The sequence below is a fragment of the Akebia trifoliata genome, chromosome 7 (assembly GCF_017979445.1).
Source record: "Akebia trifoliata isolate Shusen 1 chromosome 7, ASM1797944v1, whole genome shotgun sequence".
Classification (NCBI taxonomy): Eukaryota; Viridiplantae; Streptophyta; class Magnoliopsida; order Ranunculales; family Lardizabalaceae; genus Akebia; species Akebia trifoliata.
In genome coordinates, this window is record NC_141381.1 from 4,961,227 (window position 1) to 4,976,205 (window position 14,979).

Genomic DNA, 14,979 nt, shown 5'->3' on the forward strand with positions numbered 1-14,979 from the left:
CCATGTTTATTAATTATAGTGAAGGCATTAAAGGAAAGGATGGTACTTCCAATAAGAGAGAGAGAGAGAGAGAGAGAGATCCAAGTTATTTTATCTTGATTCGACCTAGGGTTATAAAATTTATTCAAGTTGTAGTCAATGGGGAGGGGGGGTGGAAGGTCATGTGGAGATGACATAATAAACCCTTGATGCTAGACAAGGTTGTTGAAATGTTACAAGAGAATATTTGGGAGTATGAAAGGGAATTAGAAGGTCTGTAGAATTAGGGTTTAGGATGATAACAATTGGAAAGCAAACACACACAACCGACCCTTCTTGCAGGGAGGTCTACAGGTCAAAGGGTCTATAATATAGCTCTTTATCTCGTGAGATGTTGAATCAACTCGTGATATTTTATATTTAATTGAATCCACACATTTTGTTAGTACAACTACTTACAACATCTTATAAAACCGGACTGAGCCTCAAAATTGTGAGGTGACTCAATTTACGCACTCGAAAAGTATTTATTTACTCAGTCAAAATCACATCAAATTTACAGCTCAAATAGGAAGATATTTCTAGGGATTTTCAATGAAATGAACACATGAAATCCGCACTAATCTTAGGAAAAATGTGTTTTTTTTCCTTTGAATCATGATAAATGCACGCGGTTTTGATACTCAGTTAGGTATATGGTTGATGTGACAAAGGCATAGAACTATAGATTTTTTTCATCGGGATACACAGGAAAAAGATGTACGATTTTATGCCTTTGCCATGTCGGCCACATACCTAACCGTGTATCAAAATTACGTGCATTTATCATTATTCTTTTTTTCTTTCCATTTTAGAGGGACATCATTTGAGTCTAGGACCTGTTTGAGTAATTGAAATTTCATCTCTCAAAAAAAAATATATATATTCAAAATTCAATGGAAAACGAGTAATATGGATAAATGAATTTCATTATTTAATTGCAATTAGAAAAATATTTCAAGATAAATAAATTAAGTCAATTATATTGTTTTTAGAAGTAATAGTATTAAAAATAAATAAATAGTTTTAATTTTAAAAATACTCTTAAATTAATACTTCTAGATACTTTATTGACATGTCCGAGTCAACGAGTTTACTCGAATAAATGAAAATCGGAGTGGAGTCAAAACATTGGTAGAGATAGAAAAACTCGTGATTCCTTTTCCCCCACCCTCTTCGCTACCCATCTCTCTCTCACTCTCTCTCTCTCTCTCTCTCTTATATTTTAACCCGTCGTCTCCGGGAAGGAAATCTGAAGTGCCAATATTTGCTGCTTTTCAGTAGTTTGACTATTGTAGACAAAAGGGTGGAGATAGAGAGAGAGCTTCCATCCTCACTCTTCTCTCTCATCTTGTTTGAGTGTCATTTTCCGAGATATACTCTCGAGGAATACAGACCCAAATCTTCCTCCTTTCCAAGTTCTTCACATTTTATATTTTTTTTTTCTCTCTCTCTCTCTCTTTCCTTGACTCTTGAGCTTGTTTGCTGCTGAGGAGAAGAGTCTTTCCTTAAATCCTCTTTAGGCTCACCTTTCAATCATTTGAGCAAACCCAGGTGTTATCTCCTCAAACCTCTTCATAATACTCCACGGAGAGTACAAGGAAGAAAACCCAACTTGAAAATTTTAAATTTCTTCCTTCTTTTACTAATCAATTTAGTACGAAGAAACACCGAGGTTTCAATCATAATCGAGTGAAAAGAAAATGCCCCTTGAAGGGATTTTCTTCGATTCTTCTCCAAGGCCAACGCCCGACCTTTCCTTGCACATTAGCCCTCCTAACAGTGGTCCTTCTTCGATTTGCAATAATAACAGTGAAGGTTTCAAGTGCAATAACGATAACTCTGTGAGAATTCAAGCTTACACCGATCTATCACTAGCAAGTCCGACGAATGGTTCGGAAGTTGAGAATCGATGGAGGCGAAATTTCATGAGGAGAGGTGAAGTAGAAGATGAAGTTCTTCAAGAAAAACCACATGATGGGTTTCATCAACTTCATCGACTCCATCATCCTAACAACAATCGATTAAATCAGTTAAATCATGGGGTTTCACTACTTGATGTATCCGATGGGCTTGCACCGATTAAAGGGATTCCAATCTATCAACACCGTTCTTTCCCTTTCTTGCCTTTAGAACATTCAAGAGATATGGTTTATCAACCATCTTCTTCTTGTTCTTTTTCTCCTTTAATGGGTGGAAACTTAGACCCCACATCGATTTTGCACTCATCTTCACCAATTTATAGGATGAATGGTTTTAATGGGTTTTCACCGGAATCACTCAAATCACAACAACTTCATCATCACCACCATCAGTTTGGAATGGGTACATCAGAAGCTTCTCATGGAATGATAAGATCCAGAATTTCATCAAGGTATCCGACAAAAAGGAGTATGCGAGCGCCACGAATGCGTTGGACAAGTACTCTCCACGCTCGCTTCGTCCACGCCGTTGATCTCCTTGGTGGCCATGAAAGTAAAACAACTTCTCTCACATTTTTTCCTCTTTTTTTTTTTTGTGAGTTTAATTTCTTTAGATTGTGATCTATGTATAATATTTTGAGTCCTGGGATTGTTAATTTTCTTTCTAATTTTACATATTTGAATGGGGTATTGTTTCAGGGGCTACTCCAAAATCAGTTCTTGAGCTTATGGATGTAAAAGATCTCACATTAGCTCATGTTAAGAGCCATTTACAGGTATTGATTTTCCTCTCTCTCTCTCTCTCCTGGTAAGAATTTCATCAATCCCTCTGGCACAGTAGCCGATGGAGTAGTAAATGAATGAATGAAGGAATGGTGATAAGTCTGTTCTTCTGAAACTAGGCGTCTTCTTTTCCTAGAGAGAGAAAGTGGAGAGAGAGTTTGAATAGGAATGATGAGAGAAAAAGTTGTCATCATTTCTCAATAATACTGACCTTACCAAACATCAACCTCGTGATTAATGAAGAAACCAAGAGAACCCAAAAAATAAAGATTTTATTAGACATAAAAAGAGAAAAACCATCTGATTAGATTTGGAAACTAATAATATCATCCTGAAGAGTAGTCTTCCCTAGAATCACTACCATTCTTTGATCCCTCCCATTCTTGTGGTGTGAATCTCAATAACCATCCAACGGTTTAAAGCTAGCCCTTACACCTGCAATGAGATGAATTTTCCTTGTTTTTTTGCTTTGTTTTTTTTCTTTAATTGTCTTTGCTTCCTTTGCCTTTGCAGATGTATAGAACTGTTAAGACCACTGACAAACCTGCAGCTTCATCAGGTAATTCGTATTGCTTAGCCTTCAGCCTTTTTATCAGCCATACCTTATCTTTCCTTTAATCATCTTGAAATCCCTCTCTTTCACTTCTATTAAATCATTAGATATATATGATGTAATTTAATAAGGTGCACATTGTTACACCAGATCATCTTCAGAGAAGATTAAGCTTATTACACCTTATTACGTTGCACCAAATCTAATAACTCTATTACCTTCATCTCTCACATACCCATTCATCACAAAAAAAAAAAAAAACTTCAAGATTGATTTCTATTTTCTTTTTGAACCTTCATCTCTCACAAACCCATTCATCAAAAAAACAAAACTTCTAGATTGATTTCTATTTTCCCTTTGAAGGCCAATCTGATGGATCGGGAGAAGAAGAATTCTCGGCTACTACTGTGGCCAACGATCTAAATTTAGGGCCATTTATCGATCGAAGAGGATCATCATCAGATGGGTATTTGCAACAAGAGATGGATTACATTTCTAATACTCCATGGAGTAAATCCTCTAGGTACAATAACATCTGTTTCTCTCTTTCTCTTTATCTCTGTTCTTCATCATCTACCATCTATTTTCAACATAGAGATACGTTGATTTGATTGTATAAATGCTTGCTTTTCTTTTCTTTTATTTATTTATTTTTTTTTTTTTTACTTTTGCATGGATGAGAAACTTAGCTTTGAAAATGCAAACCCACGTCCTCCATTGTTCTTTTTTAAGAATAAAAGGGTTCTTGTGACAGCCTTTGCTTACTTTCTCTTTCTTCAGATTTTCTTTGGAGATGCGATATTTAGCTTCTTTGGTTTTAAAAGCATCAAGCATACATGGAAAGATAAAGCAACCACTGTTCTTTAGTTTTTCTTCTTTAAAAATTATTATTAACTATTTTATATTGCTTCATTTGCACATATGACCAAAAAGGCCATCCTTGACTTTGGGCACTCTACTCTATTCCGTCTAATATTTTATTTATATATTTCATTGTCTATGTATTATTCATTGTCGTGTTCTACTTCTATCACGTACGGTTGTCTATACCAAGAGCAATAATCTGGTGCAGTTTGGAGCACCATACTAACATAGGAGTGGTTAATTTTCAACCGTAAATAGTTTCTAGATTGATCAAGAAATCTTTCCCCTACACATATATCTACTGTAATATTTTCATGTAAGACAAACGAGAGAGTACAATATTAATATTCTGAGTCCTTAGTAACTTTGGAAATATGTTTACTTGTAGTTCAATAGATGCCTTAAGAAATTTTTGTTTCTCTAAGAAGGATTAATAGTTTTAATGTTTTTATCTTCTTTTCTTTCTTTGTTTTTTCCCTTTATTTTTATTTTATTTTGTCTCATTTTAGGGGAAACTACCACAGCTGAATTTTCCATTAGGGGGACCCCAAAGCATTCTACCATTTAGGCTTGGACGGTATTCAGAACACTTCGAATTTTCTTGTAAACACATCTTCCATATAGGTTTCTAATACTCCATGGATTAAATCCTCTAGGTACAATGTACATAGTGAAAGGAGTGACCTAAAGATTGTACCTCATATCACACATTCCTGATGTAGAAGTGTGTAGAAACCATAGATGTGTTTTACTCATATCTCGATGAAATGTGCGATATGAGGTACAATCTTGAGGTTACTTCAGCATTACTCTAATGAAAATAAACCAAGAACACAAGATTTGAATTTTTTTACATACATTGGAGAGTGATTACAGCTCTTATAAAGTAGTAGATTTCTCAATCTGAGGTATAAACATAAAAGTAAACAACACTTTTTCCTTCCCAATGACTATATTATGTTTTTTGGGGTAGATAATTAATAATTGAGTAAAAAAGTTACCAAAAAACTTGTTCCTTTCTGCCATTACAATACAAGGCATAATAAACATAACATATTCCATCGTCCATTTTCTAGTAGCATTCTAGTGCTACTGAGATAATCATGTTTCCTAGGATGTCTAGGTATCGTTCTGGCAATGGCCCCAATCCAATCTAGTTGTGATAAAGTATGTGATGCTCCCATGCCCATAAATGATTCTAGTAGCTCAGATTGTAGGTTGCATCAGTTTCATCGTATTCTTCCACATTTTTTAAGTACTTGGTTTAGAGGTCGCACACCAGACATGTCTTGTTTTATATACTTATTCCAAAGGAATTCGATCCATAATTTTCTGTCAACTTCACCCTCCAATACATTTTATTGTAGAAAAATACTTGTGAGATACGACCATAACAATCAAAAATAAAAAATTAATAATGCAAATTAAAAGGAGAGAGAATAAGATATAGAATTTATGTAATTGGCTAAGATTGCCTACATCCATGAAAGATGTGTTGCTTCTACAATTTCTGTGAAAACCAAGGTTACAATCTTTCCATCTTATATCTTCGAAAAAACAAACTTGAAAAATCCCTCTTAGCTAGAAACCCTAAATCGAATAACACTCAGGTTATTTGAACTCCCTAACTGCATAGTCACCCATTTCACCATTATCTCCTAACCAAGTACTAATCTGAGTCACAGATTCCTCTAATAGAGCTTATAGCCTAGTCAACCCCCGCAACATGGAAAACTTTATGTATTATGGTCCCCACTCTTATGAGAATAGGCCTCAATCTAACCTAGGATTTTTATTTTTTTTCTTTTTTTTGAAAGGTTCAATATAACCTAGGATTCTAGCCTCTCCATGTTGGTTGTTACACCAAATGAACTGGCTTCCATAGAAAATAACATTAAAATTTTCCATACAAACTTCTTCTATTAGTGATCGTGCATACACCTTGGATCATACCAATATTAACATTAACATTTCTTATCTTAAAATAAATTAGAGTTGGAATCTTTAAAAGTCCTATATAAAATAAAATACAAATCATCAAAAGAAACAAATTGAACCCCAATTATTTCCACAATTCGTACTAAAGAAACACAATGGATTATGACCATTGGTTCTAGTAAACGAAATAAAAAGTTGTTTATTTTGATTACTAACCTTTTCTTAATCTTCTTTCAGTTGGAACATTGAGAATGCCTCTTCACATTCCACAATATATAGCTGAATTCATGATGAACCGTGGGGTTCCTCATCACTCTTGAAACTTCTAGACCTCTTACATGTCGAGGATCCTAAAATGCAATCAAGATTTCTTCTTTCTTTGTTTCCTTTTTCTACTATTTCTTCCTTGATCGAAGAAACTTTCTCCCTAAATCGAGGAATCCGTGATATTTCTTGATTTTTTTCCCTTAATCGCCTCTTTCATGGACACGTGGCCTCAATAAGGGTTGAGATGATCTTCCTTAATGGGCTGAGTTTCTTGGAAAACTTAAGTAAGTTTCCCTCTACTTGGGCAGTTTTCAAATATCCAAAATAGGATTTCCATTCAAATCAAAATGATTAAAAGATTCCCGTGTTCCTAAATCTTTGCTTGAAATCTCCTTCAATCTGAATGCATGATCTTCTAAGATCTCCCCTTCCACCTCAACTTCACAAATTTCCATGTCACTCCTTTTTTTAATTGGAAAATGCTTTAATAACACTAAAATTGACATCGATTCTCACATTGCTGACGTGGATGTCTATACCGAACCATAGATAATTTTCATCGGGATAGGAGTGAAAAGCATCTATGGCTATGTGTGCACCTCCACATAATAAGTGCCACATCAACTTCTTTGCCATTTAGCCCCATATTTGAAGTAGCAAGCCTCCACCTTAATTATGCCCATAGTTGATTGGTTTCCACCATTTTCTTGAGATAGTAAAGACCATCGATCGCTTCAAGGACATAGCTCATAAAGGTTTAATCTCGTAAATCTCTATGCATGTGTTTTGTGATTTATTTTGCATTGTGTGCTTCTTATGTCTTATTGTTTTTTCTCCACAACAATATTCTCTTCTTGAAGGAAGATTTCTGGTTCCCAAAACAGTTGGAAATTTTTCTAATCAGCCTACCGTCATTCGTTTGTTGAGGACGATGAGTGGAACCCACACCTACTATTGATTTCTCCATGATTACAAGCTCCCCATGGAAAATATTTGACATGTTTAGTTAATTGAAATGTAGAAATTTCATCTAGAGTTAGATATTATTAATATTATTAAAGATAAAAAAGCATGCAAGACGTTGAGCGTGACTAAACTTTACAAAAGAAATACTTTGTTGAGGAGTTTTGGATATGGTAATCCTACGATATATGTTTAGTGAATTAGAAAGTGGAGCTGATTAAGTACGATATCTGATGATTATTAGAACCCAGGGTAAAATTTTCTTTCGTGTTTAAGAATAAAATAAGATAATAGAGGAGTGTGCCACATATAAATCCCAAATGTATGCAATTTAAAATCCTCTTAATCACCAATATTTGCCATGTACCTAGCATTTTCTGATATTGTCTTGAGAGATTCAAGAGGAAATATTCTCCAATAGAGTAATTTTCGAAGGAAAATCCTATGATCAACACTTATCACCAGAAGATAATTAACAAGGTAAAATTGTAAAGCTCGTATACTTTGTAAAGAAGTTGGTTGATCATTTTCAGCTTATGAAGCAAGATAGAGGGCTTAATATGTACAAAATCTGATTGATAAAGCGAAGTTCCCTAAAATCGTAACTGTTAAGTTGGTTTAGTGGTTGATGGTTTAAATTGAATATAGATGGATTGTGCTTAGCAAACCCATGGTGTAAGGAGTAGAGGAGGTATTTTATGGACTGCAACAACAAGTCTATTGGTAAGAGGATTTTTGTTCTTTTAATGGATACTCAAATAATATAATATCTAGATGAGAACTATTTGTTGATATAGACTATTTGATGGCTGGTTGAAAATCAATATTGATGGCTCAAGTTTGGGAAATCCTGGTCCAAGTAGCTTGCGAGTGCGGGAGAGGGAATATTACAATCAGAAGTTCCGCCTCAGCCTCATTTTAGTCCAACCAATGAGTATGAATAAGTGAGCTCGCAGGTAGGGTGAAGAAGTCCCACACCATGTGGAAAGGGCGTTTTACATCTGGAGTATTGTTGAGGGAATTGAGGATTTGAAGCTTGGCCTTAGAATTCTTATCGAAGAGTGGGAGGTTACTTCAGCTGGATGAAAATTCAAGGTTCATTGAACCTACAACAAACAACTAATAAATGTGAGGACTTACCACACACCTTGGGGTTGGTTCTCACTCTAGAAATGTTACCTTGGAGTTTGGGAAAATATGAGAACTTGATCCCACAATTCTTGAGTTGTATCAGGTGTAGATTTATTATTATTTTTAGTTTTCTTTGTAGTGCTAGTCAAGGATCCATTGGCTTTGATCTGAATTCTACCTGCATTAGTGACATTATCAAGAATTCTAATGCCAACTTGATAGGTGAATTCAGCAAGGCATCTGGAACATTGTCAAATAATGCTGTAGAGTTCAAAACCTTGAAGCTGAATCCTACTCCAAATGATTGGAATAATATCATAGTGGAAGTAAACTCTATGTTACTAGTCAGACCATTGAAAGGGAGTGGATTTCATGGACCATAAGCACTTGTTGAAAGTAGCTTTTAACAAACTTCAAAACCTCAGCTAGGTGATTTCTTATGTTTTCAAAGACGGAAGGAGAGCTGCAGATGTTTTGGCAACTCATGCCTCTAGATACTATGAAGTTAAAATACATTATTTTCTTAAAAAAATAGATTTGTAAATTAGAATCTATATAGTAAAACACAATGGTGAACTCTACTCCAGTTACAGTAATGTGGTATAAATGTCTCAGTTAGATATAGTGGAGTGGGGTTCACACTATTTCATTTTACTGTCTTTCCTCTTCACCCCTTCAACTTTAGAGTCTTTCCTCTCCTTTCTCCCTTTTTTCAATGATATCCCTCTAATTTTACTATCTTTTCTCTTGTGCCCCTTTTTTTTTAAATACCCTTCTACTTCATTATCTTTCCAGGCTTAGACCTACAGCTTGGTTGGTTTGACACATTGCAAAACAACTTTGAGGTAGTGGGTTCAAATCCAACTTACCCATCAAAAAAAATTTACTATCTTTCCTCTTTTACTATATAGTCGTTATATAAGACAAGAGGTCTCCCATAGGGACTATCTTTGACCTTCAATGATTCTCCCTAAGCTTTTGAACTTCCCAGTCCTCTCCTTATTTCTGTTCTCTATCTATCTCCAACATTCCTAGCATATCATTTAATTCTAAAACCTTTGTTCAGGTATCAAATTGATCAATTGATTATTTGACCCAGGATTATAAGTTGAGTTGTTAAAGCTTTTGGATTCGATTATACTCCACGATTACCACTGAACCATCCTCCAGGGCAAACCAAATCATGCCTAACTCCTACATTCAGAATCCTTCATTATCCTTTCTTTCTATTGCCAGCATTGCTTCTGATAAAGATAAGTTAGGGGAGATAGACATAAATTAGATTTATTGTGAAACCTCTCCAAGGAGAGTTTTTTGCCAAAGCCACATGATCTTAATGTGTATGCTCTTGAGAGAAATCATCACAGATAGATTTACTGAGTCATTGGCTCTGATGAAAAACTCAAAATGAGTAGGATGCAACCATGATTGTGTTCACAACCATCCATAAACATCACTTCCTAAGATCAAGTATTGTTGTTCTATGTAACCGATTGCAAGTTCCTTCTTCGAAGTACAATGGGATTGCGGGAGGCTGATAGAGATTAGTTAGGTCCATTATAATAATGTTCATGAGATGCACTACGTAATTGCCGTAATTGCTTCAGTGAATCTTACCACATTTCTCAAAAATTTAGATTAGCATCAGTTAAGATCAATTTGATAGATCTATTATATTAGAATGATTGTCTTTTAATATTGGATTCTTCTCAGTCTATATAAAATTTGTAAGGCTAATGTACTCACATCCCAAATTGCAAGAAACATTAATTAGTTTTTACAGTTTCAATAAAAACTAAACCGTTCAAACTAACTATTATGGAAGACTCGTTTTTCTAATCCTTCTTAAGAGCCAAATACTTATTGGCATCATTGATATTCTTCACTCTTCCCATCAACTACTACTCTCTAGTCGATGGATCAATTTAGCGCTAGCATGATGTATATATGTTTCACTATCTAAGAATGTCATGCATGCATAGATGATCAACTTGGAAGAAATCTTCAATCCTTATCTTTTAATTTTGTACCTATCAAGATAGGTCTCTTGCGTTATTTGGGAGCCAAGTATATATTTAGTATTGGTCACAAAAACAGTTTCATTGGTGGATATTTAATCTTGCACTCCAAATAGAGGTGAAGGCCTAAATCCTCACCAATCATTTAGCTTTCCTTCACAATCTAACTCAGATCAATTTACTAGCATGAAAGTTTGTCAGATCTGATATCATTCATGGACACACTGCATTAATAGAGTGTCAGCATTGCCTCAATAATGCATGCCAAGTTGAACAACTACCTCAAGCTTTTACCTCAACGATGTTAAATGGTATCCGAAACTACTTACCTGAGCAATGATGCATGTATCTCATATACTAGTTATTGTACTTATTTTATAACTAATTAAGGAATGATGTATTAGATGAAACTACGATACAAAGTGAAAAGGGGTGTAATATTTGGATTATGCATCATTCCATATGGTTGAATATTAGAATAAGAAAGAAATCAATTTGATAAAGGCACCTCCCACTAGGTGTTCCTTTTGTGTCAGCTATCAAATGAGTAAGATCCATAGATTACCCTTCTCTTAATGAGAGTCAATATACTGAATTGTTTTCGATAATGCATGTCTACTTTTGAGGTCTATCTTCTGTCACTTTTGTAATTAGCTTTTAGAATTACATTATTCTCATGGATGATTATAGTATAAACCTAGGTGTACCATGCATAGTCTAAAGTCTGAACTTTAGTCCATCTCTTAGCATTTTCAGAATTTAAAAGAAACTCACTTCAACACTAATTAAAGTTATGCCTTTTCTATGTGATGGAATAGCAAAAATACCTCATAGCCAAGCATATAATGAATGAGCTGAAAAGGAAAATGATCTTACTTTGCCCTGTGAGCTCACTTCCTCCTTTTAGTAATTTTGTTTCTTATTAATTACACAATCCTTGCTTAATTTGCAAAAATTAAAAATTTTATCCTGGAACATGTGATCTCCTCTTTTACATATTTAAATCTTGAGCTTTTAATTTCAGGAAACCTTCTTTGTGGAGCATTGTTTGCATAGGTTTTATTGTGATATTGTGCTCTGATGAGATTAAGATTAGTAGTTAGTTTGATTATGATTTATCTCTATAGAGTCAATTATAAGAAAATATTTTATTTCAATATTCATTGTAAAGAGTTAACTCATCGAGTACACTGTAGATATAGAATCACGGTGCACTAACTCATCTAACTCTGATTTAATCAAAGAGGCACCTTAAATATAGAAGCTATGGTTTGCTGACGTGTCAACCACATAGTTGCCCTCCCTGAACATGTGTTGAATAGACCATTGAACCGCCCTACGCTTAATTCTTTAATTATTACTTGATGATGATTCAACTCTGGTGGATTGTTTCCATTTGAGTATTAAATATAATGCACTATGATAATATATGTAGCTTATACACCAGATCATCTTTGCATGGTAACAGAACCAATCACAATTTAAGATCAAGTTCTAGATCTTTTATTTCAGATCTGCTCATTCTCCTGCCTTTGACAAAAGCCCTTGTTCCCTCCATGGAAAAACATTTCCGTTTTTTTTTTTTTTTTCATAAAATTCAAGAATAAATTATTGTATAGTTAACTATTCAGAAAATGCTGTTTATTTCATAAATTTCATGAAATTTAACAACTACTTGTAAAATTCCCCCAAGGATATGATATTGGTATTTGGTAATGCAATTTGAGACCATGCACCTCCATTTGAATCCGGTTTGTTATGATCAAGATCTCTCATTTCATTCTTTAGTACAGCTTTTTTCCTTTATTTTTTAAGTTTTCACACCAGCTCTTCAGCTTCTAAGCTGCAACATATCTAATTTAATCCATTCTCTAATCTCTAAAGATGAAAGCCATGTAGTTTGGTTCAAAATTTACGAAACATAACAAAAGATAAATATGTTCCATTTTATCTTAGGCCCATCTGAGTTGATTTTCATGTAGAGGAGAGTCATAAATAGAATAACAGATCTTCATTTAAAACAAAAGGGTTGCTTAAAATATCGAAATTAGTCGTTTAAATTGGTTATCTCTTTGTTGTTCTCTCTGCCTTTCTTCAATATTATTTCCCATGGTCATATTTTCCTTGTTTTGGTGGACTGTGATTCTATTCCAAGTGAGGTAGTTGATATTTTTAGTGACAATCTTTCTCGTAACTGCATTCGTATGTTTCTCCTTGTGATTTTGGTTTTCAATTAAGGGTGGAGCTGAGTCCCGTAAAACCCCAGCCTATCGATCAAGAAAACAGTGAAGGACCATGAAAGAAATCTAGAGTTATAACAAATGAACGTAATTGTTCTTTACTATACCTATAGGAACCCATTTAACTTCTTGAAGGTGCTACCAGATTAAAATGTGACATGTTCCACATTTTTTTCTTCTTTCATGCTAAATAGAAAATCATTTTTCAGCCAAAATAATTGATAAAATGTATGTTTTACTCGATGATTTGTTGAACCTTTCAGTAGAGGGGCTTCCCTACAAACTAACTCTGACGACATGGACAGCCTTAGACAGGCAATCTTCTCATCTCAACAATCATGTGGACACCAACTTGAGGTACTGACTTGCACTCAAAGTTTCATTTCCACGTTTTAATATACATTCAAGCAAGTCCTATAAATGCATGTATGTATATATATATATATAAATGTACATATGTGCTAGAATATTAGAATATAATGCACTTCGATAAGATGTACAATGATCCACCAAATTATGTAGAGTTAGGGTTTTGACAAACAATAAGACTGAGTTCCTAGGTCTTTTTGAGGGCCTCAAACTTATTCCTCTTCAAGGAGTATCCCTTAAAATGAGTCTGATTCTAAACTCGTGGTTGAAGCTGTAAAATGCGGTGCCGCCCCTTGGGAAATGGATCTGATCCTCTTCGAAGTTTTTTCTCTCGAAAGATGTGCATTGGGAGATTAATCACATCTTTCGCGAGGAAATTCAGTGGCTGATGGCTTGGCTAATTTTGCTTCCCGAACGGCTAATTCAGCTTTGTTTTATCTTTTCATAGTTTTCCATTATTAGCAAAATCTTCTTACTTGGGAGACCTAATGGAGCTCCCTTGTATTAGGATTCTGTAATGGCCTTTTTTCCCTTTCTCCCTTTCTCCTTTTAATAGATTTCTCACTTGCTTATCAAAAAAAAAAACATTAAGGATGTCCCTATGTAATGTACGTCAAATACCTTGCCCAGGGGTTTGGGTACTACGCCCCCAACCCAACGAAACTCTAATAGGGATAGCAAGGGGAAATGTGGCATTAATTTGGGTTTCAGGGGAGTGGGTTTCGGATTGGGGTGTTGAAATCATCTTAAAGGGAGGAAATTCTCTCATCTCACATCAGTGAACATATGCCTGAACCACATAAATCTTGTATTTTAAATTGAATTTGACCTGGGCTAACAAGTCATTCAAATCATTGCAGGAAAGTGATTTCACTCGATCCAAATTATTTCTACGGCCTCAAGCAGACAACACGAATCCAAGCCTGGAATTTACCTTAGGAAGACCGGACTGGCATGGAAAATAGGATGACTCATTCACTGGAGTATAGTACTCATGATCTTAAGTTGGCATTGGTTGATATATATTGGCACATAGTTGATAGTGATGAAAAATGTATCTTCAATCTCGAAATGTTAGAATATAGAGATGCAATGTATTAAGGTGAACTAAAAAAGGGGGAAACCCAATTCTGGAATTGTCACTCAAAATCAATACAAAAGATACATTTATGATTATGTGTCTCATACCACAACCTTTGTTTGTGAAGAGATATAATAATAATGAAAGATGTATCTCATTCACCTTAATATGTTGCATCTTTGAGATAAAGAGAAGATGAAGATGTTAGTAGTTCATGAAGATGAAGATGGGACACATATTTTCATCTCTTTTTTCTAGGTCTTCTAGTGGCTAAAGCTGCAGTCTTGTTTGGGCCATACTTGCATGCAAGTAGAGAAAGTAGAAAGGAAAGGAATCACGCTATCTCCATTATATCCTCTTTCTCTTTTTTTTACATCTTTTTGTAGGGACATTTGCTTTATATAGTGTGAAATCTTGACTTTGAGGTATCTTTGTGTCAAATTTTCTTCTTTGATTGAACATTGACGTGCCTCCATAAAAATGCTTTTAAAGAGGTGAATAATAACTTGTACTTTTGCATGCAATTCACACCATTCAAAACCCAAATCTGATATTGTTGTGATTGTGGGGAGCAACATTTTCCATTACCAATTTTTTTTTAAGGAAAGTTTTGTTCTTAACCTGTTAAAATCTATTGATGGAACATCATGAACTGGCCTATGCTAAAGGCATTTGATTCTCATCATTATTTTTTTATATTTCTTTCTTTTTCTCGGTCACTTCCACCCCAAAAAAATAATAATAATAAATAAATTCATCAAACTGATACAAGTGCAGTTACATATTGCATCATCCACAAGAATTCTTGCACGCTCTTGCGGAATAAAATTCT

At 34.6% G+C, this 14,979-nt stretch overlaps 1 protein-coding gene across 3 annotated transcripts; it reads left to right on the forward strand.

Annotated features, from left to right (window-relative positions):
* The first annotated feature begins 1,179 nt into the window (after positions 1–1,179).
* On the forward strand, positions 1,180–14,575 carry KAN (Homeodomain-like superfamily protein). Of its 3 annotated transcripts, XR_015179742.1 has the most exons (7): positions 1,180–2,493; positions 2,640–2,716; positions 3,237–3,282; positions 3,640–3,799; positions 11,276–11,341; positions 12,961–13,054; positions 13,927–13,974. XR_015179742.1 is itself a non-coding variant. In XM_086447228.1 (6 exons), the coding sequence occupies exons 1-6, from the start codon at positions 1,722–1,724 to the stop codon at positions 14,029–14,031; spliced, it is 1,251 nt and encodes a 416-aa protein (XP_086303354.1). In that variant the 5' UTR covers positions 1,181–1,721; the 3' UTR covers positions 14,032–14,575. The 3 variants fall into 3 exon arrangements, 2 of the variants coding, with proteins under 2 accessions (XP_086303354.1, XP_086303353.1); XM_086447228.1 differs by lacking the exon at positions 11,276–11,341 and having other exon boundaries at positions 1,181–2,493; positions 12,964–13,054; positions 13,927–14,575; XM_086447227.1 differs by lacking the exon at positions 11,276–11,341 and having other exon boundaries at positions 1,183–2,493; positions 13,927–14,575.
* The last annotated feature ends 404 nt before the right edge of the window (positions 14,576–14,979 follow it).